The 21904-nt window shown below is 49.6% G+C and overlaps 1 protein-coding gene across 4 annotated transcripts; it reads left to right on the top strand.

Annotated features, from left to right (window-relative positions):
• Nucleotides 1-5293: 5293 nt before the first annotated feature.
• On the top strand, nt 5294-19685 carry Ldlrad1 (low density lipoprotein receptor class A domain containing 1). Of its 4 annotated transcripts, none has more exons than XM_004874646.3 (6): nt 5295-5387; nt 5649-5703; nt 8190-8315; nt 9166-9324; nt 9977-10105; nt 11072-19685. In XM_004874646.3, the coding sequence occupies exons 1-6, from the start codon at nt 5367-5369 to the stop codon at nt 11218-11220; spliced, it is 639 nt and encodes a 212-aa protein (XP_004874703.1). In that variant the 5' UTR covers nt 5295-5366; the 3' UTR covers nt 11221-19685. The 4 variants fall into 4 exon arrangements, with proteins under 4 accessions (XP_004874706.1, XP_004874703.1, XP_087070832.1 ...); XM_004874647.3 differs by having other exon boundaries at nt 5296-5387; nt 9187-9324; XM_004874649.3 differs by lacking the exon at nt 8190-8315 and having other exon boundaries at nt 5294-5387; nt 9187-9324.
• Nucleotides 19686-21904: the final 2219 nt, after the last annotated feature.

The raw sequence follows: 21904 nt of genomic DNA, 5'->3' as shown, positions 1-21904 counted from the left end.
GCAGTGGGGACCAATGCTCTGGTGCTTTCGGGCTTGGAGGCAAGAGGGAAGGAACTGCAGGTGATTTGGCTGAGACACAGCACAGAAGAGCGGCACTGAGCATGCGCTTGGTGGCCCACGCCTGTGATCCCAGCACTCAGAGGCTGAGGCAGGAGGATGGCTGTGAGTTCAAAGCCAGCCTGCAAAAAAAGGGAAAGCATAGCAATGGGTGGGCCTACAGAACAGACTAGTAAAGGACCTTATTAAGCCTGGGCTTGGTCCTGAGCCGAGAGAGAGCCATTTTAAGGGGTTAAACAAGAAGGTTACATTGTTAAGAGAAGGAGTCACTAAGACAACAGTGGGGAAGGTGTTCCAGAGGAGGCAAGTCCACAGGCCCTCAGTGCCTTAGCTCCAGAGTTCTTTTTCTTTAATACCTAATATGCCTATTTCCCTTTTCCTTTCGTTGTATACATATATATCTCATTATGTAGCTCAGGCTGGTCTCAAACCCAGAATCACCCTGCCTCAGCCTTCTAGTGCTTGGGTTACAGGCGTGTGCCACCAAGCCCAGCTTTGTTTTATTTATATTTCTAAGCTCCTTTCTATAAGGCTGTCTTTGTTTCCCATGTTATTGGTCACACGGTAATCCTGCGACAGGTCTCTGGGTCCTGAGCCCAATCTGAGTGCCGCTGAGCAAGCAGGGGAGGCTGCTCCGAGGATCCGGTTTCTCTCCACCCTGTTTCCTGTTGGGCTGAGTTGTTAAACTGCAATGCCATCAGCTTACCGCCTGCTCCAGTCTAGGGCTGCCAACCAGCCTCTCCCAACTCAGTGTTGTCTGAGCCCCGCCCTTTTGTTTCAGTTACTGAGCAGGTCCTGTGGTCCTGTTTGAGTTACCTTTTTAAATCTGCTGCCTTGACGGGCTTTCTGGAGTCTGAGTAGGATCTGCTCAGTGACAGGGATTGAGATAGATAGTGGGAAAGGAAGTCTGTGGGAAGCAAAATTATACAGTTAGTGCAGATTTTCCTACACTTTGCAGTACCGAGATTCTGAAGCACGATTTCTATACCTTTTCTGAAATGTAACTGTTGAAGTCTGCCGCGTGTATTTCATGTCTGCCATTTCGATTAAAGATGAAGTCACAGGTACTACTGGTACTACTATGGTTTGTGGCCTATGTTCACAGATGAAGGAACTGCTGTCTTTCACTTAGAAGTTGGCGAAAATGATTGTTTTCCCATCCAGGTTCACCAGACCCCTGGCTTAGGGGTTGTCTGCTTTTACTTTGTCATTTTAAGACTAAGTTATTTTTGTTTGCTTGCTCAATTCTAAATTATTTGGGTTTCAAGTCCCCATCAACTGGAAACTGGATAAATAAGATGTGGGTTTTTTTATAAAATGGAGTACTACTCAGCTATAAAGAATGAGAAACTAGAGACATTTATAGCTAAATGCATGCATATTGAGGCTATATTCTTAAATGAAATAAATAGGACACACATGAGTAAATACCAAATAGTTTCTCTAGTGTGAGAAACTAAAAGTATAAATAAGGATTAAAACGATTAAAATGAATAATTGATGTTGTGAAATAGAAAGAAAAGTCCAAAGGGGTAGGGGAAGTGGGAGGGGAAGGGGAAAGGAAAGAAGGAAAGGAAAAATTATGAGAAAAGGAAAAAATAGAAACAAAGTATGTAAATAGGGAAGGGCGCACAGGGAATGGGGAAAAAATAAGAACCAAGATACATCATGTTCAGGTACAAGCACCCAATGATAAATGTAAACGTATTGTATACCTAAAATGTACCAATAAAGGAATTTAAGCAAAACATAAATAAATAAATAAATAATTTGGGTTTATTTTACTGTTTCTTGTGAGCTGTTTAAATTTGAATTGTTTTTCCAGTGTTAGAACAGCAGTAATTGAGGGCTTGGATGAAAAGAAATCAGCCCAGCCACTGATTGGACATGAGAGGTTTCAATGAAAGCTCTTGATAAAGTCACTTGGCAGTGTTTCATGCCACCACTGCTGGAGCTCCCAGTCTGTTCATTTCATAACCGTGTGATATTCTCCTGTAAGGGTGCCTACTTGGATAATTCAGTGTGACACTGCCAAGCCCTGTGGCAGTCTCACCTGTACCAATGTGGATCTTTATAACCTCCCTGTAGGAAAGCAGGATGGGGTTCACCGTCTGTCTCAGAGTAGAGGAAACTGCTTCAGAGAGGAGAGGTGCCCAGCCAGGAGGTCCTAGTGCAAAGGAAGAGAGACTGATGCTGATGCATGGACCAGGCCTCTCCTCCAGGCGGGTCACTGACCAGAGTGACACAGGGCCAGCCCTCAAGAACGTCTCTCTGTCACTAGAACAAACCAAGGCATCCAGAACCAGCATTGCACCCTCAGAGGGCAGGCACTCACTTCATCCTCCAAATATCTCTGAGGGACGTGTTCTCATCCTCGTTCTGCGGGTGGAGAAAGTGAGGGCTTAGACCTCGACTTGCCACCTTAGGCAGACATTAACCAGATAGGATGAAAGCCCAGGTCTGTTGGACTCTAGCTGCAGCCTGTGGATCCCATGCTCAGGGGACCCCCAGCCACAGCCAAGCAAAGACAGAGCCTAAAGAATGGAGGAAAAGTGGAGCCTGGGGGCAGAGAGGTGGTCCCGGAAGGCTCCAAGGAGTAGCCTCGTGGAGAATCCGTGAGATTTTTACCTGGTTTGGGCCAAAGGTTTAGAAAGGGGAGCCTACAGAAGTTACCCTAACCAAGTGTCAAGTCACAGATCAGGAGAGGGATCTAGAACCCCTATAACAAACTGTTCAAATCCAGTATAAAGAAATCCCTAAACGGCCAGAGCCAGAGCTGTACTGCTGCCTTAGGACTGGGGCCGTCAGGTCCTGACAGGCTGCTATGGTCCAGAACTTCAAAGTTACTGACTGACGGCTACGCCAGCCTCTAGTTCTACAGTCAGCGTAAACTTCAGTGACAACCACTTGGCCTATCTGGAAGCCATCTACAACTTTGCAGATGTCTTTCGTGACTGTTTCCACAAGGTCTGTGAAGTGGACCCTTGGTGTTTACATGGCAGTGGGTCACTTGGCCCTCGAGACCAGCTGGATGAGGCCACTGACAGCTGCTTAGGCTGAGGTCCAGTGTGGGGTGGACCTCACCCACCCCCCACCCCCAGCTGGCAGCGCCTTCTGGGATCACCTGCTTGCTCCCCTTTTCCAGGCCTGCGGCCTGCCCCTTCCTCAATTACAGGAAAAGGAGACCCAGCTGGGTCTGGACCACCAAGGAGGAGACCACCACGCTTCACTGGTCCCCAGTTGTGGGCAGGGGCCAAGAGGCCACTTGTCCAAGTAACTGTGGCATTGTTAAGTGATGTCCTGAATGTATGAGAAACCTGTTGTCCTACAATAAAGAAAAAATAAATACCACCGCTAGTGGCATGTGGCTCTACTCCCAGCTACGTGGGAGGCTGAGGCAGGAGGATTGCAAGTTCAAGGCCAGCCGGGGCTACTTAAGACTGTCTCAAACTAAAAAATGAGGCCTGGGGATTTAGTTCAGTGGTTTCACCGCCTGCTGCGCAAGCTCAAGGACCCGAGTTTAATCTCCAGTACCAAAAAAATAAATAAATAAAAATTAAAAATGAGGGCCAGGGATTTAGCTCAGTGGTTTTGCTGCCTGCTGCGCAAGCACAAGGACCCGAGTTTGATCCCCGGTACCAAAAATAAATAAATAAATAAAAATTAAAAATGAATAAAAAGGGCTGGGGATGTAGCCCCTTGGTAGAGCATTCCCGGGTACAATCTCCAGTACCACAAAAAGGAGGAGGAGGAGGAGGAAGTAGAGGAGAAATGGGCAACATATAGGAAAAAGTCATGCACATGAGAGGAAGTCTATACGACTGATGTGACTTTAAAAGGGCTGAATGTCAATGTAGTGCAGGGCAGGGCTTTTCAAATTTATTGTGCATTCAGATTAGTGAATCTTGTTAAGATGCAGATTCTGGCTTTGTGGATCTAGGGTGAGACCAGAGATTCCTCAACAACTAAAAGTAAAAATTCCATTTGACTCACTTGTTCCCCTTCTGGGTATCTTCCGGAAAGAGTTAAAGACATCCTATTGCACCAATACATGCACACCCATGTTGATAGCAGCACAACTCACAATAACTCCAGGCCCCTATGTCCAGGTAGTCTGGCCCCTAACCCCACTGCCATGGGTGCTGTTGGCCTGCAGACCACACTTCTAAGTGGGGAGGTGGTCTCTAGGGACAACTCTTAGGCCAGCCCAGTCTGAATCCTGCCTGTGAACCCCCGGGCAAGTCCCTCAGTGTCTCAGTTGCCTCCTCTGTACCATGGAATGGAGACAGTAGTAACCCCTCCCTCCTATGACTGGGGAGCTAAATGGGTTAATATACAGAAAGCATGTAGTGCTACATCATTTTCTTTGCTGTGCAGAAGCTTTTTAATTTGCTATGATCCCATTTGTTGATTCTTGGTGTTATTTCTCATGCAACGGGGTCTGTGTTCAGGAAGTCCTTACTTATATCCATGTCTTCAGGAGTTTTGCCTATTTTTAGCCAGGCATGGTGGTGCTTGCCTGTGATCCCAGCACTTGGGAGGCTAAGGCAGGAAGATTGCCACAAGTTCCAGGCCAGCCTGGGCTACATAGCAAGACCATGTCTCAAAAAACCAAAAAATAGGAATGAGGATTTAGCTCAGTGGTTCTGCCACCTGCCTTGCAAGCTTAAGGTCCCGCATTCTATCCCCGAAACCAAAAAAGAAGCAAACAGGTTTTACCTATTTTATCTTTCAGCAGGTCATGTGTCTGGTTTAACATTTAGATCTTTGATCCATTTTGATTTTAGTTTAACACTTGGGTGAGAGATATGGGTCTAGATTCAATCTACTGCACATGGATAGCCAGTTTCCCCAGCACTATTTGTTAAAGAGGTTGTCACTGTGTGGTTTCAGGCAAGTTACTTGACCTCTCTGAGCCCGTGTCCTGGTCTGTCAAAGGAGTGATCTGACCTATTTTGTAATGTTATCTTGAGGCTCAAGTGACAAGATGTGTGTAAGGGAGCTGGTGTAGGCCTGGCGCATAATAGCTGCTCAGGAAGTAACAGCTGCCGTCCTTCCATCCAGCCCCTACCCTGCGGGATCAGGGCTGCACAGTTTCTCCCTCTCAGAACACTCTGCTCTGCGAAGAGGATTCCAGTCCTGCGGTGTCACCGCCCCAGCGGGGACAGGCCTACTGAAGCAGGGTGCCCTGCCCTTACCCTGCCCAGGAGGGCGCTGGGAGGAGCCAGGCCTCGGTGTCCTCCTCCAGGCTGCCCTGGAGACCCAGAGGAAGCTGCGCACAGCACGCACTCAGCCCTGGCTCTGGAGGTATGAACAAGGTCGTCCCCCAGGTGAGAGGGGAGCCGGCTCACGGGGTCAGGCTAGGGGGACCCCTACCGGGGACAGTGTCCCCTGCAGCTGCTGAGCTGGTGTGCAGGATGAGAAGAGGGCACAGACGTCGGTGTGGGAGGGGGAGTGGGTGGGCTGAGCCTGGTGTTCAGCTTGCAGTGTGCAAGACCGAGGCCCCACCTCAGGCTCTCGGTGACCCACTTGACAAAGCCCACGGTCTGCCTCCCTCTCCTAAGCACACCTGGCTCTGTTCTCTTGGGCAGGGAAATGGCAATGGCCGTGCTGCTGCTGGAACCAAAGCCCACCCCGAAGGAGAAGGTAAAGGGTGGAGGGCCTGGGCCTGTGGGCTCCGGGGGGGTTGCCTTGGCGCCAGGCAGTTGGCTACAAAGGCACAGAGGGTCCAAGGCTTATGCTGCCCCCCTGCCCCCCCCATTGTTCATGTCATCTGCTCCCAGCTCCCTGCCTAGCCAGCCGGGCACCATTTGCTTAATGGAACTGTTCGTTCTCTCTGCAAGTGCATTTATTGAGCACCTAAAGTGTGCTGTGTATCTCCCAGGCACTGCACCACACGCAGTGGCCACCTGCAAGATAAAATAAAGCCCAAGTCTAATCCTGGACTCAGTGAGTGAGCTGACGATTCTCTTTACCTCTGAGAGATAAAATGTGCCGGGATAACAGTTTAATTAGCATCTATTATGTGCACTGACTCACTGTGTGACTGGAACCATTCTCTTCGCCTGTATGAGATAAAGGAAGGAAGGAACACACACTTCCTTAGCACCTCCTGTGTGCCCTAGCTTGGTCCCCATTTGATCAGTGAGGAAACTGGAAAAGCAGGTGACAGGCACAGTGGTGGCTCCATCCCTGTGAAGTGCTGGCACTGCACATCTCTTTCAAACCTCAGGGGCCCTGGGTGTTCCGATGGGCGGTAACAGATGGATGAGGCAGCCAGGCAGGAGGCTGGTAAGCAGGCCAAGGCCCCACAGCAGCAGAGGAGGCAGGGCTCAGGTTGGACCTGAGGCCTCAGGTCACAAAGCCTTCACTGCTCTGCACCGATGCCTGTTTACACCCAAGTACTGGCCAAGGAGGGGTGGCTTTGAGGTGTGGCACCTTCACCTGGGCATGAGCCTCCATTCTGCCAGTCCTTCGAGTCTCCGGGTGACACCACCTTGAGTCCCCCTAGTGATGCAGTCTGTGCTGCACACTGTTTGGGGATCAGCTCCCTGGGTGACCAGAATGCCTCTCCTCGCCAGCTTCCTGCTGTCTCCCTGGTTACCTGTGGTTGCCAGTGGCAAGGGAGCCACCAACCAGGGCAGTAGGGGTCACAGGTGTAGATTTACACTGCCCCTGCCCAGCGCTCCTCCTTCACCCTCTGCCTGGTGTGATCGCCCTGGCAGTGCCCCATCCCACCTGCTCAAGTGACCACCCGCTTTGGAGCCCCACATCAAGCTCCCATAGTGCTGAGCTCTGCCCTGCACCACACCCCAGCCCTTCCCGCCACTCCCAAAACCTGACACTGAGCAGGTGTGGGGTGCCAGCAGGTGGCTCTGGAAATGAATAGATTAAGCAGAAGGCCTCCTGGTCTCCTGACTCTCTAGGGCAGTGCAGTCAGTGTTCGTGACGTGCTTACTTTGTGCTGGCACTGAGCTGCTCCCCTGAGCTGGGAGCAGGCCTGGGGTCATAGGATGAACCAGACCAGCTCCTGTCCCTTCCTCTTGCTGCCAGGGCCTGCACAGGACAGGCATGCTCCAGATCTCCTCCCTGCACGTCCACAGCCTGCCTCCTGGGTGCAGGGAACTAGGGGGCAGGGACCAGAGCCACAGCCACTTCCTGCCCGCTCTAGAGCAATGTACCCTGAGGACTCTCAACAGAGCTTTCTTCCATCGCTTTTCAAGGAAGCAAGAATTAAGGAAGCAAAGTACAGTTGAGTACAGTTGAGTACTTTGAGTAGTTTGAGTGAGTGCAGGGACGTCTCCTCTCACTGCTAATTCCACAGGGCTAGACTAGAGCTTGGCACACAGTAGGTAATAAATATGAAGAGAGCTGGGGTGTAGCTCAGTAGTAGACCCTTTCCTGGCAGGTGCAGGGCTCTGGGTTCCATCTCCCATGCTGCAAATAATATTAACAATAATAATAATAATAATAAAAAACCAAAAAATAAACACTAAGAGTGGCCTGCATCTAGCACTTACTACATGCAGCTTCTGGTCCAGTACACTAATTCAAAAAAACGAATTCTTCCAATAAACTCTAAAGCAGCTATTATGTGCGCATGTTCCACATGGGGAGACTGAGGCATAGAAAAGTGAAGTGCCTTACTCTGTGTGGCCCGGGTAGGAAGTGGTGGAGCTGGGATTCTAACCAGCATCGTCCTAGGCTCCAGAACAGACCAATGGACTCATGGAAACGGAAGGTTGTGGATTCTCATCCCAGCGGTGCATGGGCAAACCTGGCCCTTTGCTTCTCTGAGCTCCAGTTTCTTCACTGATAAAGTGAAGTGTGGCTTTGAAATAGACAGGAATGAGGTCTACGCAGGGCCTGGCAGGAGCTGGGTACACAAGTGTCCGTCTCTCCCTGTCCCAAGGAGGCCACCTGGGCAAGGCTGAGGAGCAGAGCCTGCCAGGGAGGCACTTGGTGGCACGGGACCCACAGCCAGAGCTGCAGAGCATCATGGGGTGTGGGAGCCCCTCCCCCAGACAGCCCTCCCTGCCCTCACCCCAGTGCGGGAGGGCTGCTTGCAGGGGCAAGAGCCAGAGGGGACCCGGCCAGCGCTGGCACCAACACCGCCTTTCCCGCCCTCCCAGGGAGCCTCAGCCCCAGCTGCTCCCGACGTGGGGCCTGCCTCTCCGCTCTTCTGCTGCTCCTGCTGGCAATGCTTGCTGCCCTTGTCGCCCTGGTTGTCAGCCTTGGACTCCCATCACGCCCTCCAGGTGGGGAGAGGGTGGGTCAGACCTGCTGGGGATGGCCTGGGGGTGCAGGAGCATGGGGAGCCCCGACCTGCCTGGCTTGTCCAGCAAAGGATTTTCAGCCAGTTCCTTCTGGGCCAGACACGGAGCCACACATTCTGTGCCCACTCACGGATGCCCATGGTCCGAGCCTCTGTCTGCACATCCGTGACGTGGCTCATGCATGCACTGATGCACATGGACAGACCAGCAGCCACCGTGGTTAGCACACAGTCTGTGGGTCAAGGTGACCGGCCGCTCAGCTGCGGGTTTCTCTCCTCTGACTCTCCGAGGGAGCCCCAGGGTGGATGGCCTGGCCCTCCCCCAGTGGGAGGCTAATGATGACACTTCGCAGGGCTTTTTGGGGGACTAGAATAAATGTGCAAAGGTGCTTTGCATCCTGTTATGCCCAGATGTAGGGGATTGTGACATATAGTCCCCAGACAGCCAAGATACATCACATCTGACAAGCTTTTGTGACACCAAGATACCCACCATTAAAGCCACTCAGAGCCTGTGGGATGGCAGATACATTGTCAATAAGGGTGTGAACTATGACTTCTCTACACATACCCACAGAGAAGCTTTTATTTAAACCCTGCCATCATCCATATACCCCAGGGGTGTGCTATGGATCTGTTTTGCAGACAGAGAGAGGGCAGGTCACCTGCCCAAGCTCACGAAGTCGGCAGGGAGCCATGCTGGGCTTGGACATTGATGCCATTGCATCCTGGCCTCCCTGGCCCAGCCCTCTGTGCCAGCTCCGGTGGCACTCATGCTGGGAACCCCAGCAGTGACTGCCCCTGCCCAGCTAGGTGTTTCCTTTGACCTTCAGGGCCTCCTCCTATCCACTCAGGGACCCAGGCCTGTGTGACACTGACCAACAGGACAGGCTTCCTGTGCCATGACCAGAGGATCTGCGTGCCTGCCAGCACGGTGTGTGATGGCTTTCACACTTGTCCCCATGGCGAGGATGAGGACGAGAGCCTGTGCCGTGAGTACCTGTCCAGTCGAGCCCTGCTCTGGATGGGCCTCCAGGGGCAGGCCCTGCTTCAGCTCCCACTGAGCACAGCTTTGAGGGTGTAGAGCCTTCAGCCAGGAAGTCACACATGCACACGGGGCCACCTTCACAGCATGTGTCCACTGCACAAGAGCCTGTTTTCGTCCTATGGTGGAGTTCAAGGGCTGCTCCTCCAGGAAACCTTCCCTGACTCCTAGGTTGAGGGCCCTCCCTGGGCTCCTCCAGTCCCTGTTCCTCCCTGTGGGCCAGCCCTGGCCACACTGGTGTCACATCTGCCACTCTGCCACTTGGACACCCCTGGGGCAGATCTAGTCTGGTTGATCTGGGGCCCTGTGCCTGGTGTGACTTGCTGAGTGAATGAGCGAATGAATAAATGGGAAGACCCAGCAGTTCTCAGGGGAGCTCCCAGCCAGCCAAGTGGAATCACCAGAAGTCAGTGTGCACCCACAGCAGAGGGAGAGCTGGGGGCGAGGGGGGACACCTCTCCTTTCCACACCTCCTCCCAGGAGCCTCCCGTGCCTTCCTGGGATGGGAGGCCAGTGACCCTGAATCTGGCAGCTCCAGATGGTCCCGAGGCAGCTGTGGCCAGATGTGAACTCATCTGGCCACTCCCGGCCCCCTATAGGAGATGTGCCCCAGACCCTCCCCAGCTTCCTTGTGGCCCGTTGTGGAGACCCGGCCGCCTGGATCTACTCCGATCAAAAGTGCGACGGGACCAACAACTGTGGGGACTGCTCGGATGAACTGAGCCCAGGTGGGATCGCAGCACAGGCTGGGCTGGAGCAGGTGGCCAGGCTGCAGCCAGAAGGCAGATGCCAGCCAGAGAACCCCCAGGTTCCCCACTGCACACCCTCTGTGCTCCTGCGTGAATACCTTCAGGGCAAGGTGCTCACTACCACCCCAGCAGCTCTCCCTGGAGGCTCCCTTCCCTTTGAGAGTGGTCATGTAAGGGGTGCGGGCACGGCCCACTGGGATGTAAACCTGGATCATCCTGGTCACTTCCCACTGGCCCTGTTCAGAAAGCAGGGCAGGGATCGCCGACTAATTTGCCTGTAAGGAAACTGGAGCTCAGAGAGCAGAAGGGACAAGTACAGGCAGGAAGGGAACCTGGGTGTGTAATCCACCTCTGAGGTCCCTCTTCTCCAGTTCTCCAGACTAAATCTCCTCCCTAGGATTCAATCAACAAATGTGTCCCCGAGCACTGTTGGGGCAGAGCCTGGTGCCACAGGGGGACAATCAGAGGTCAGGCACACCTTTCCTTCCAAACTCACATCATGCTGTTGCCAAAAGGAAGTGCTAGGGCTCCGGGGGAAACAAGGCAGACTTCTCAGAAGAGGCAGCAGGAGCAGGCCTGAGAGCAGACAGGGTTTACAAGGCAGGGGCTGGTGTGGCTGGGGTCAGGGTTAGGCCAGGAGGCAGAGCAGGGGAAGGGGGAGAAGACCTGCACCCATTAGTACTTGGGCACACTGCCTGCCTGTCCTCTGGCACTCAGTGACAGTTCTGAGCAGATGAGCAATGTGGGGCTCAGACAGGACAGATGTGGTCACAGCACCTAGGAGTTGTGAAGCCCTCTCTGCCATGGGAAAACCACAGATGTGGCCAACCCCAGTCAGCAGGGGTGGGGCTAGGGAGCGAGGGCAGGTTTCAGATCTGGAAACCCGGGTGCACGGGGCCTTCCAGGACACAGCAGCTGCCCTGCTGCTGGCTCTTGTCTCCCCAGTGACCACGTGCCCACCCTGCGGCCCTGGGTGGTGGCGCTGCCTTCCCACCGTCTTCCAGTACTGCGGCTGTGTCCCAAGGGCCCTGTGCCAGGATGGCACACAGCACTGCTCCGACTGGTCTGATGAGTACACCTGTCTGCGACCCTGACCAGGCTGTCCAGGCCAGCCAGAGGCTGCTGGGAATGGCGTTAATGACAGCTCCTGCGAACCCTGAATTCTGGGCCACCAGGGCAGGAAGGAGCTCTCACAATCGTCCAGTGGAGTGTGGGTGCAGCTCCACGGTAAAGCCCTTTCCTATCATGCACGAGGCCCTGGCTTCCATCTCAGCACTGCAAAGCAAAGTGAAACACAAATCGCCCAGTGGTACCTCTGCATCCTCTTATGAATAGGAATTGGCTCTCCTACTTTCCAGTTGCTCAGCCTCTCCTTGAACACCTCTGGCGCCAGGGAGTTCTCTGTGATGCTAGGCAGCTTCACACAAAGTTGAGAATCTGCCTCTGTGGTTTTAGATCTGTCCAGGGCCTCCCATTGGAAATCTGCTCCTCTGCTCCAAGTCAGGTTTTCAGATCCTGATCTTAATTACACCTTGGAGAGGAGATCAGTCTGGGGCCTCTCTGCCAAGCAGAGCAGTTCAGCCCTCCAGGATGGCACAGAAGCGAAGCATTTGGTACTTCTTGCCCTGCTCGTATTTAAGGCAGCAGTGCTGCGTGTTTCTTGCTGACTGGTCATGGGAGATTTTGAGGGAGGCAGGGCACTTGCCACCCCACCAGTGGGAAGCATCCAGAGACTTGCAGCTGTAGAACAGAAGATGTGCAGAAGAGAAAGAGGGCTCACCACTTTCTGTCCACCCTGCCAAGCTCCTCTTTGTGCTTCACCCCAGCTGCCAGCCGGGCAGCCCAGGGTTCCTGAAGAAAGGATCCGACCCACAGTGAGCTGCTTCTTTACATCTACCCACTTCATGACACCCAGGCAGGCAAGGATGGATGTCTCCACCAGACGGACGGGGAAACTGAGGCCCAGGAGAAACAATAAGCCCAGGATCTTAGCCAAAGTAAGGGCTAGAACTGAGACTCAGACACAGCCAGCTGCACCCCAGCCCAAAACCTTTCTAACTGTCCACAGGACCATGCCCTGGCAGGGTGCAGAAAGTGTCCCACACTCATTCTGGAGGTGTGGAGAGAGAGGTAGACTCTGGAGAAGGGGGGTCCTGTCAGAGGAGACAGATCTATCTCCATTCGGTTTTATAGATCAGTCTCCTGAGTGTTGAATTGGAAATGGGCAACAGAGTGGTGAGCACTACTTCATTCACCGCCCCATTCCTTCCTTGGCCATCTCGCTCTGCATACCTGGGAGTCGGGAGTGCCAGGGCACCAAGGAAGAGGCCGGGGACAGTGGCTGCACCTCACATCATGGCGGGGAGGGTGGCACAGTGGAAAAGGCTGGGCCCCAAGAGGTGCCTGAGGGAGCCAGGCCATCACACTTCTGACTCGATCCTGATCCTCCAAAGACAGTGCTGGACCCGAGCTCCCAGGTGCTGTTTGGAGCTGCGCTCTGCCACCTTCTGCCCAGTTTCTCTGCGGAGTCCCCGCCCTGCCCCACCCTGGGCTCCCCACGGTTTGCTTACGCCTGCTGACCCAAGGAGCCTCCCTCCCCCAGGACACTTATGGAGGAAGGTGGGGAAAGGGCAACCCGGGTCTGTCCCTGTGAGGAAAGCACGGGTGAGCGGGGCTCAGCCAGGAAAAGTCCACCGGGCCAGGGTGGGCAACGCCCAGGGTGGGGGAGGAGGGGAGGTGCGTGAGAGGGGAGAGATGTAGGAGGGCACGGCGGTCACACTGTACCCTTAGGGCAGTGGGGCATCAATGGGGCATTAAGCAGGGAAATGTCTCAGTGGAGAGGCGAGGTAGTGAGCTGACCTGCGTGTCATGAGTTGGGGACAGAGCAGGCAGCCGGGCTCCGAAGTCCAGCAGTAAGGGTTAGCTGTCCCTTGTTGCCTCAGGAGGGCTTGCTACAGAGGTCACCTGAGCAGGGACTCGGAGAGAAAGGAGCCGCACCACAGTGTGGGGCTAGGGGAGGAGTGGCCCCCAAGCTGAAGGAGTGGGAATCCTTGGTGCCCGAGGGTGTAGAAGAGCTTGGCTTCCAGACCACAGAGAGGGACCTTGGCTAAGACTGCAGGGTGCTGGCCGAGGTTTTCAGCAGCAGGAACACACGTGATCCACTTTGAGAAGGGCTGCAAAGAAGGCTGAGGAAGAAGGGTCCAGCACCCCGAAAACTGCTGGGCTTCCGGGGAGGACAAGGAGAGGTCCAAAAACAGCAAAGCTTCCTGCAGAAAAAGTGGTGCCCAGTGCTGCACTGGCAGCTGTCACAAGAATTAGAAGCCAAGGCCAGAGATTTAGCTCAGTGGTTCTGCCGCCTGCCTTGCAACCACAAGGACCAGAGTTCGATCCCTGGTACCAAAAAAAAAAAAAAAAAAAAAAAAGAATTAGAAGCCAAAGGCTGGGGATTTAGCTCAGTGGTTCCGGTGCCTGCTGCGCAAGCCCAAGGTCCTGAGTTCGATCCCTGGTACCGAAAAACAAAACAACAAGAATTAGACGTCAGCATTTATTTAGCGGGAAGGCCTGATCTCTGAACTCTGGAACCTCATTTCCTCCAATCTTCACAAGCACTCCAGAACCCTGGTTGGTTATTCCACTTTGCACAGGCACAGAGAGATACGTGTTTGGCTAGGATCACACAGCTTTTTCTTCTGATTCTTTTTTTTGGTACCAGGGATCGAACTTGGGTCCTTGCACTTGTGCAGCAGGTGGCAAAACCACTGAGCTAAATCCCTGGCCCAGGATCACACAGCTTTTAAGATGCAGATTCAGGAGCTAAACTTTGATGGGCTCAAAATCAGAGCTCACCAGGGCCTTCAAGCGTGTGCCTCATTCTCTCTCAGCCAGGTCTCCTAGAGGGCAGCTGAACCCAGGGCAGGGGCTCAGTCTGCAGTTAGTATCTGGCACTGGCAGGAGAACCTGCATTTGTTCTTCTTTGTCTACTGTTCTTCCTCTCAGAAAGGAACATGTGCTGAACTAACCTCCAAACCACACTCCACAAGGCGGACCTGGGAAGACCCAGGGCAGAAAAGTGGGGCAGGCCCTCCCCTGGTGGCGTCAGCAGAGCAGCCTGGGGCGAGAGCTCAGCAGCCAGCATCAATATTTGCCCTCTCCCTGCCTCCTTGGCCCTAGTTCCAAGATCAGGACTTTAGTACAACAGGTTCTTCGCTGTGCAAACATGCAGGGCTAGATGAATGGAATTTAAAGGGGCTCAGGCTGGGCCCCAGGGTCTGGACTGGAAATCTGGTCTGGTTTAACTGTCTGCCGTCACTGTTTGCCAGGAGCTGTCTCTTCATCCTTAGACACACAGCACAGACGTCAGCGCGGGCAGGGATCTCAGAGCACAGCCTGGCTTTTGACGAAAGAGGACACTGCTTCTCAGAGAGGAAGGGAACCTGCCCTAGGCTGCACTGCCTGGTGGCTGTCACATATTCACTCAGTGGTCCCCCCTTGTCTATGGGGTACATTCCAGGATCCCCCAGTGGATGGGCAAAGAGCACCAAACCCTGCATGTACTATGTTTTTTCCTATTCATACATTCCTAGGATAAAGTTTAATTCATAAATTAGGTACAGTAAGAAATCAATGGCAATAACCAATAATAAAATAGAACAGTTGTAACAACATACTGTAATGAAATTCCCAGCATCACTTGTCTTGTGTTTGGGGCCATTATTAAGTAAAATAAGGGTTATTTGAACCCAAGCACTGTGCTACTGCAGTAGTCCATGGCTATGAAGTGGCCTACAGAGGTAGTGTAGACAGGGTGGATCTGCTGTCAAAGGCACAACTTATATCTAGGAAATTTACCACACTCCTCAGAATAACACAGTATTTAAAACTTGTGAGTTGTTTTTTCTCTGGACTTTTCCATTTCATATTTTCAGATTGCATATAACCACAGGTAACTGAAACCTCAGAGAATGAAACCTTAGATAGGGGAACATGTACATGTGTTATGTGTATAAATTACATACATGAAATACACAATTTTTCTTCAGTACTAGGAATTGAACCCAGAGTTTTATATAATCTAGGCAACCACTCTACCACTGAGCCATGTCTCAGCCTTTTCTTTTTTTAAATTTTGAGACAGGATCTAAGTTGTCCAGGCTGGCCTCAAACTTGCAATCCTCCTGCCTCAGCCTCCCAAGTAGCTGGGATTATAGGCACATGCCACCACATCCATCTGAAATGTACAAATCTTTTTGGGTTTTTTTGCTTCTCCAAGAATATATATGTATTGTCATTTCACACAATTTAATCTATGCATTTAACTTACAGTGCTTGGAGGAGGCAATGCCACATGGTACCAGGCCATCATATTTTTTAAGGGAAATCACTTTCAGAAATATACAAATCTTAATTGTATAGTTCAATGAAGTTTCTTTAAAGCAGGGATCTTAGTTACCTTCTTGTTGCTGAGACAAAATACCAAATACTCACATGTTGAAGGAGGAGAGGTTTATTTGGCTCACAGTTTGTGGAGGTTTCAGTGCATAGTCAGCTGGCTGCAAGGCAGGGTGGCACGGCAGAGGCTCACTGCAGAGGAGGAACAGTCCATGGCAGGCTTGGCAGGAAATAGCAGCCTTCCTCCTGCTGTCTCTTTTTATTCCATCCAGGCTACAAGCCTATTGGTTGGTGCCACCCACACCCAGGTTGGTCTTCCCTCTTCAGTAAATCCATCATCCATGCCCAGAACTATGCAAAACTCATCAGTGGACTAATCCAGTATCACACACCTGTGATTCAGTCACCTCCCCAAACCCTACCTACAAGCACATGAGGCTTTGGGGGGCCACCTGGATGCAAGCCAAAACAGCAGTTTTTTTGAGGTATGAATGACAGACAATAAACTATATGAATTTAAAGTATACATTTTCCTCAATTTTACATATGTCTCTTGTAAGAAAGAAAAAGGAGAAAGACTTACAGCAAGGACAGGCTTTATTGAGATAAAGACCTGAGAGGGCCTGCTGGCGCTCTTACAGAGTAAGGGGTTTAGAAGGGGTAGCAGAGAATGAGGAGGCTGGAAACTAGCCAGGATTAGGTCATCTGTCCATGGTCATTGGTCCATCTTGCATTTACACAAGTTTCCCTTTGCTCTGAAACTACAGGCCTCTTGGTCTGGAATGGTTGGTTCTATAAGCAGGACTTTGGCGAGGCCAGTTCATTAGGGATATTGATATTTTTACAAGGCTAAAACAATGTGGGGAGGGTCAGAACCCACGGGAAGCCATCCTTCAGACTTCTTACACCTTCACCCATGTTCTCTCACGAGGAAGACAGAGAACAGATTCCTCTCCCTCAGAAATTCCCAGAGCCCTCTCTGACCCCTCACTCTCAACCCATACTCTGGCCACCACTGACTTCTTTCTTTTCTATGGGTACAGAATACAGTACTTTGGATTTTCCTGGAATGTGACAGACACGAGGCCATACAGAATATGCCCTCTCATCTGGCTTCTTTCACTCAAATAACTATTACAAGACTTATCCATGCTGCAACCATGTCCACTATCCATTATTCCCGTTGTACGGCTTACCACAATCTGTGGCTGAAGAGACATTCTTGTTTTGCGCAATGCTAGGGGTTGAACCCAGGCTTTGTGCATGCGAGGCAAGTGCTGTGCCTCTGAGCAATGTCCAGCCCTGAAGAGATGCATTCCTCACTTACTGATGGCTTTCCAGTAAATCCCAGCTTGGATTATTGCAAATATCACTGCTCTAATCATTTACATATAAGTCTTCATATAGACATATGTTTCCATCTATCCTGGAGCATTAAATAGGAGAATGGCAGATGTAGTAGATCAATCCCTAACTTTTTATGAACTCTCCTGTTTTCCAAAGTGGTTCTATCATTTTACACTCCCATCATCACCATGCAAGAGCTCTGACTGCTCCACCGCCTCACCAACATGTCCCGGTAGGCTTTTTTATCATAGCTCTTTTTTTTTTTTTATCATAGCTCTTCTGGCTGGTGTGTGGTGCCATCTCATTGTGCCTATGCTCTGCCTTTTCCTAGTGACTAAAAAGCTCTCTGGCATCTTCTCATGAACTTATTCAGCACCCACAGATCTTCTTGGTAAAGGATCTGCTCAAATTTCTTGCCCATTTTATCAGATTGTTCATTTGTTTTAGTTTTTTTGAGACAAGGTCTATGAAGCCCAGGCTGGCCTTGAAGTCATGGCAATCCTCCTGCCTCAGCCTCCCCAGTGCCTGAGTTCCAGGTATGTGCTACCATCCCTGGTTACTTTACATAGTCTGAATGTGCATCCAAATCAGATGTATGATTTGAAAATGCTTCTTCCAGTCTGTCTTTTTATTATTATTTTTTTTTTTTGGTACCAGGGATCGAACTCGGGTCCTTGCGCTTGCGAGGCAGGCGTCAGAACCACTGAGCTAAATCCCTGGCCCTGTCTTTTTACTTTTTAACAATGTCTTTCAAAGAGCAGAAGTTCTTTATTTTGATGAAATCCAATTATCAACTTTTTTTCTTTTATGTATCATTCTTTTGTTACTGTATTTAAGAAATGTTTGCTCAACTCAAAGTCAAAATATTTTATCTTATATGTTCTCCTAGAAGGTTTTTAGTTTTAGGTTATATAACTAAGTCTATGATTCATTTTGAGTTTTTTTGGTATAAGATACAAGGAATGAATCACACTTGTCTTTTAGGGAGGGCACTGGAATGCAATTCTTGCAGCACCGTTTGTTGAGAAGGCAATCGTTGGCTACTAAATCACCTTCTTACTTTATAAAAATTAGTTATCCATGTATGCATCATCTTCTTTTCCCATTATCTATCTCATTGCCTAAGCCATACTGTCTTCATTCCTGTAGATTTATAATAAGCCTTGAAATCATGTAATATTAGTGCTCCTACCTTGTTCTTTTTTAGACTTGTTTTGGATATTCCAGGTACTTTGCATTTCTATTTCTGTATGACAACAGAAATTCCTTTCTCCCAGCTTTGGAGGCTGGAATTTAGAGCTCAAAGTGCCAGGAGGCCTGGGTTCTCAGTGATGGCTCTCTTCAGGGTTCTGGCCTCACATAGCATTGGGAGGGAGGCTTTTTTTGGGCAGTACTGGGGATTGAAGGCTTGGCTTTTGTACTGAGCTACATTGGCAGCTCTTTTAAAATTTTGAGACACAATCTAAGTTGCTAAATTGCCCAGGTTGGGCTTGTCCCTGCAATCCTCCTGTCTCAGCCTCCTAGAGTGCTAGGAATGTAGGCATGCACCCAGTTGTCTTCTTTTCATATGGGCACTAATTCCAACATGGAAGGTCCACCCTCGTGACTTAATCCAACTGTAACCGCCTCTCAGGGGCCCTAGGTTCATCCCCCTGTGCCACCAAACAAGCATAAAAACCAAAAGCCAATCGCACATTGCTCTTTATTGGGAGGATTTTTGTAATCTCATCTCATCATCTTCACCCAGTCTCTTAAAGAGGAGTTGTGAGATCTGACGCATCAGGTTCTTGGTAGAACTGGAGGGATGCTGCTTCTTTAAAATGCATATTCCTGGGCCCCACTGGCTCTCCAGAGTTAGAGTGGAGAAGTGGAGGTTAATTTGCTTTCTTTAAAAAAAAAAAAGAAAAGGAAATAAATTGTGTGTGCACGTGTGCATGATACTAGTGCTTGGACCCAATAAAATGATCTTCTTGATCATTTTGCAAAACCCTTTGCGATGACCAGGAAAACTAGATAACTGTTAGAGACCCCCGCGCCTGGAAGATGCCTAAAGATCATCAAATCCAAGCCCCATCTCCGGTTTGGATTGCCTGAGGACCAGCCCTGCCAGAGTCACCAGTCTCTGCACACTCTTAGAAACAGGGAATTTGTTACTGCTCCTGATAGCTGTGACTTTAGAAAACTCCTTCGGCCCAGCTATTCCCCTACTGGGTATCTTCCCCAAAGAATTAAAACAATCGTACCACAGCAATATATGTGCACCTATGTTTATAGCGGCACGGTTTGTAATAGCTAAGGTTTGGAAACAGCCCAAGTGCCCATCAACTGGAAACTGGATAAAGAAGATGGGTTTTTTTTTTTTTTTAAATGGAGTACTATTCAGTCATAAAGAATGAGAAACTAGAGTCATTTATAGCTAAATGGATGCATATTGAGGCCATACTCTTAAGTGAAATAAATAGGACACATGTGTAAATACCGAATAGTATCTCTAGTGTGAGAAACTGAAAGTGTAAATAAGGATGAAAATGATTAAAATGAATAATTGATAATTTGAAATAGGAAAAGGTCCAAAGGTGTAGGGGTGGTGGGAGGGGAAGGGGAAAGGGAAGAAGGGAAAGGAAAAATTATGAGAAAGAAAAAAAAATGGAAACAAAGTCTATGTAAATAGGGAAGGGTGGTGGGGGTGAAGGGCGCACAGGTAATAGGGAAAAAAATAAGAACCAAGATACATCATGTACAGGTACAGGCACCCAGTGATAAATGTAAATGTATTGTATACCTAAAATGTACCAATTAATATATAAATTTAAAAAGAAAACTCCTTCCGCTACTGAGTCAACTCTGTCTCTCATTAATTAGTCCTGGATCCAGTAAACTTATCTGGCCCTTCTGCCCCAGGAAAGCCCATCATGGTTTACTTGTTTGGATTTAAAAGATGCCTTCTTTTGCCTTCTCATCACTCCCCTCAGTCAACCCATCTTTGGATTTGAATGGGAAGACCCTAGTGATAGGAAAAATACTCAATTTACTTGGACTAGATTGCCACAGGGATTTAAAACTCACCCACGCTTTCTGGGGAAGCCCTAGCCAAGGACTTGCTTGCCTTCCCCGTGGAACAATATAGCTGTGTCCTACTGCAGTATGTGGCTGACTTACTGTTATGCAGCTCAACCCAAGAATGGTGCTGGGAAGGCACCAAAAAGTTGTTGCTGCACTTACAGGAAAACTGGATATAAGGTATCATGGGGAAAAGCCCAGATTTGTGTACAGCATGTTAAACATTTAGGATTTCAAATAACACAGGGTATGCGTTGCCTAGGAAATAAAAAACAGGTTATTAGTGCCATCCCTATACCCTAAACAAAGAAACAGCTGAGAAGGTTTCTTGGGGCAGCAGGCTTCTGTAAAATTTGGATTCCGGGTTTTACAGAAATCTCTAAACTCCTTTATGAAGCCCTAAAGGGACAAGAGGAAAATCATCTGCATTGCACTGTAAAACAGGAGGAAGCTTTAAAAAAAAAAAAAAAATTTAAAATTGACTTAGGCAGCCACCCCAGCCCTATGCATACCAGATGTAAAGCAGCCTTTTACTCTGTATGTTACTGAAAAAAACCTAGGTGGCCCTTGGAATGCTGACCCAAGAAGTAGGCCCATGGAATCAACCGGTGGCATATTTGTCTAAGAATTTAGATTCAGTATCAAAAGGACGGCCTCATTGTTTTTAGGCCTTAGCAACTTCAGTTCTGTTGATTCAAAAAACCCAGACAAGCTGACTTTAGGTCAGGAACTGACTGTGCAGGTTCCACACCTGGTCCTAGAACTGCTAAACACAAGGGAGCATCATTGGCTCTCAAATAATTGGGTTACTCAGTATCAAGCCCTTCTCTGTGAGAATCCCCACTTGTGGTTTATTTCTATAAAACTTTAAATCCTGCTACCTTCTTGCCCACGAAGACAGGCCCTCCCAATCATGACTGCTTGAGTGTCACTGATGAGCTCTTTTCCAGCCGCCCTGACTTGCAGATGACACCCTTGTCCAATGCTGACCTTGTTCTGTTCACGGATGGGAGCAGCTTCGTGGAAGATGGGGTTTGTCATGCTGGATATGCGGTAACCATGAAGGATGTGGTGGTCCTAGCCAGGGCTGTCGGTGGTCTGGGCACTCATACGGGCACTCCGATGGGCAAAGGGTAAAAAAGGTGTGTGTGTGTGTGTGTGTGTGTGTGTGTGTGTGTGTGTGTGTGTATATATGGACTTTTGCTATGCATTTGCTACATTATACATTATTGGCATGATTTACTGACACTGAGGTCTTCTCATGGCAGAAGGGAAGCTAATTAAAAATAAACAGGAAATTATACAGTTGCTAGAGGCAGTGTGGAAACCTAGCAAAGTCACAGTAATATATTGTTCAGGACATCAGAAAGGCAAAGACTTCATTGCACAAGCTAACAATAAAGCTGATGCTGAAAGCCAAGAAAGACAACGCACTCAAAGCCCTGCTCTCACCACTCTGGAGGCTGGTGAATCAACACACAGCTGAAGAATGGAAGCACCAACAAGGACAACGACATGGATTATTGTGTTGTACCAGATCACCACTGCCTTAAGTCTCTTTGTTTTTGAACTACGAGTGTTTAGGCCTAGTTATGAAAAGTTTGATGAACAATATGTGACTTTTAAAACGGTAAAATGGGAACCAGAAGGCTATCTGTTTACAATATTCTTTGATAAAAACATTATGGGGGACCTGGGATAACTTCTGACTGTGGGGGGCTATTCTAATGAAAAATTATATTGCAAAGAGAAAACACAAGTTTGGTTCAATGGCTCCCTTGTTGGATGAGCCACTGGTAATTGTAACAATTGTAAACAAGGTCAGTGTAATCCTGTATCTATGTATATGCCAATCCCATGGGATCTTATTTGGCTAAAAGGAGTAATATATTTCATTAGAACAAGAAGTTTAAAAAGATCTTGAGGAAATTTGAGAAACACTTCAGGCTTTAGAAACCCAACTAGATTCACTGGCCAATGTCA

Source organism: Heterocephalus glaber, unplaced genomic scaffold (assembly GCF_053883595.1).
Source record: "Heterocephalus glaber isolate CG9 unplaced genomic scaffold, H.glaber_assembly_v1.0 deba00001449, whole genome shotgun sequence".
Classification (NCBI taxonomy): Eukaryota; Metazoa; Chordata; class Mammalia; order Rodentia; family Bathyergidae; genus Heterocephalus; species Heterocephalus glaber.
The sequence above is the reverse complement of the archived record's forward strand: the minus strand, read 5'-3'. Positions and strand labels throughout refer to the sequence as shown.

Excerpts from the sequence above, each read along its gene's own strand:
- Ldlrad1 (XM_004874646.3), top strand. The coding sequence starts at position 5,367 with ATGAACAAGGTCGTCCCCCAG. Across the intron at positions 5,388-5,648 it reads TGAACAAGGTCGTCCCCCAG|GGAAATGGCAATGGCCGTGC; the intron begins GTGAGAGGGGAG and ends TCTCTTGGGCAG. Across the intron at positions 9,325-9,976 it reads TGAGGACGAGAGCCTGTGCC|GAGATGTGCCCCAGACCCTC; the intron begins GTGAGTACCTGT and ends GGCCCCCTATAG.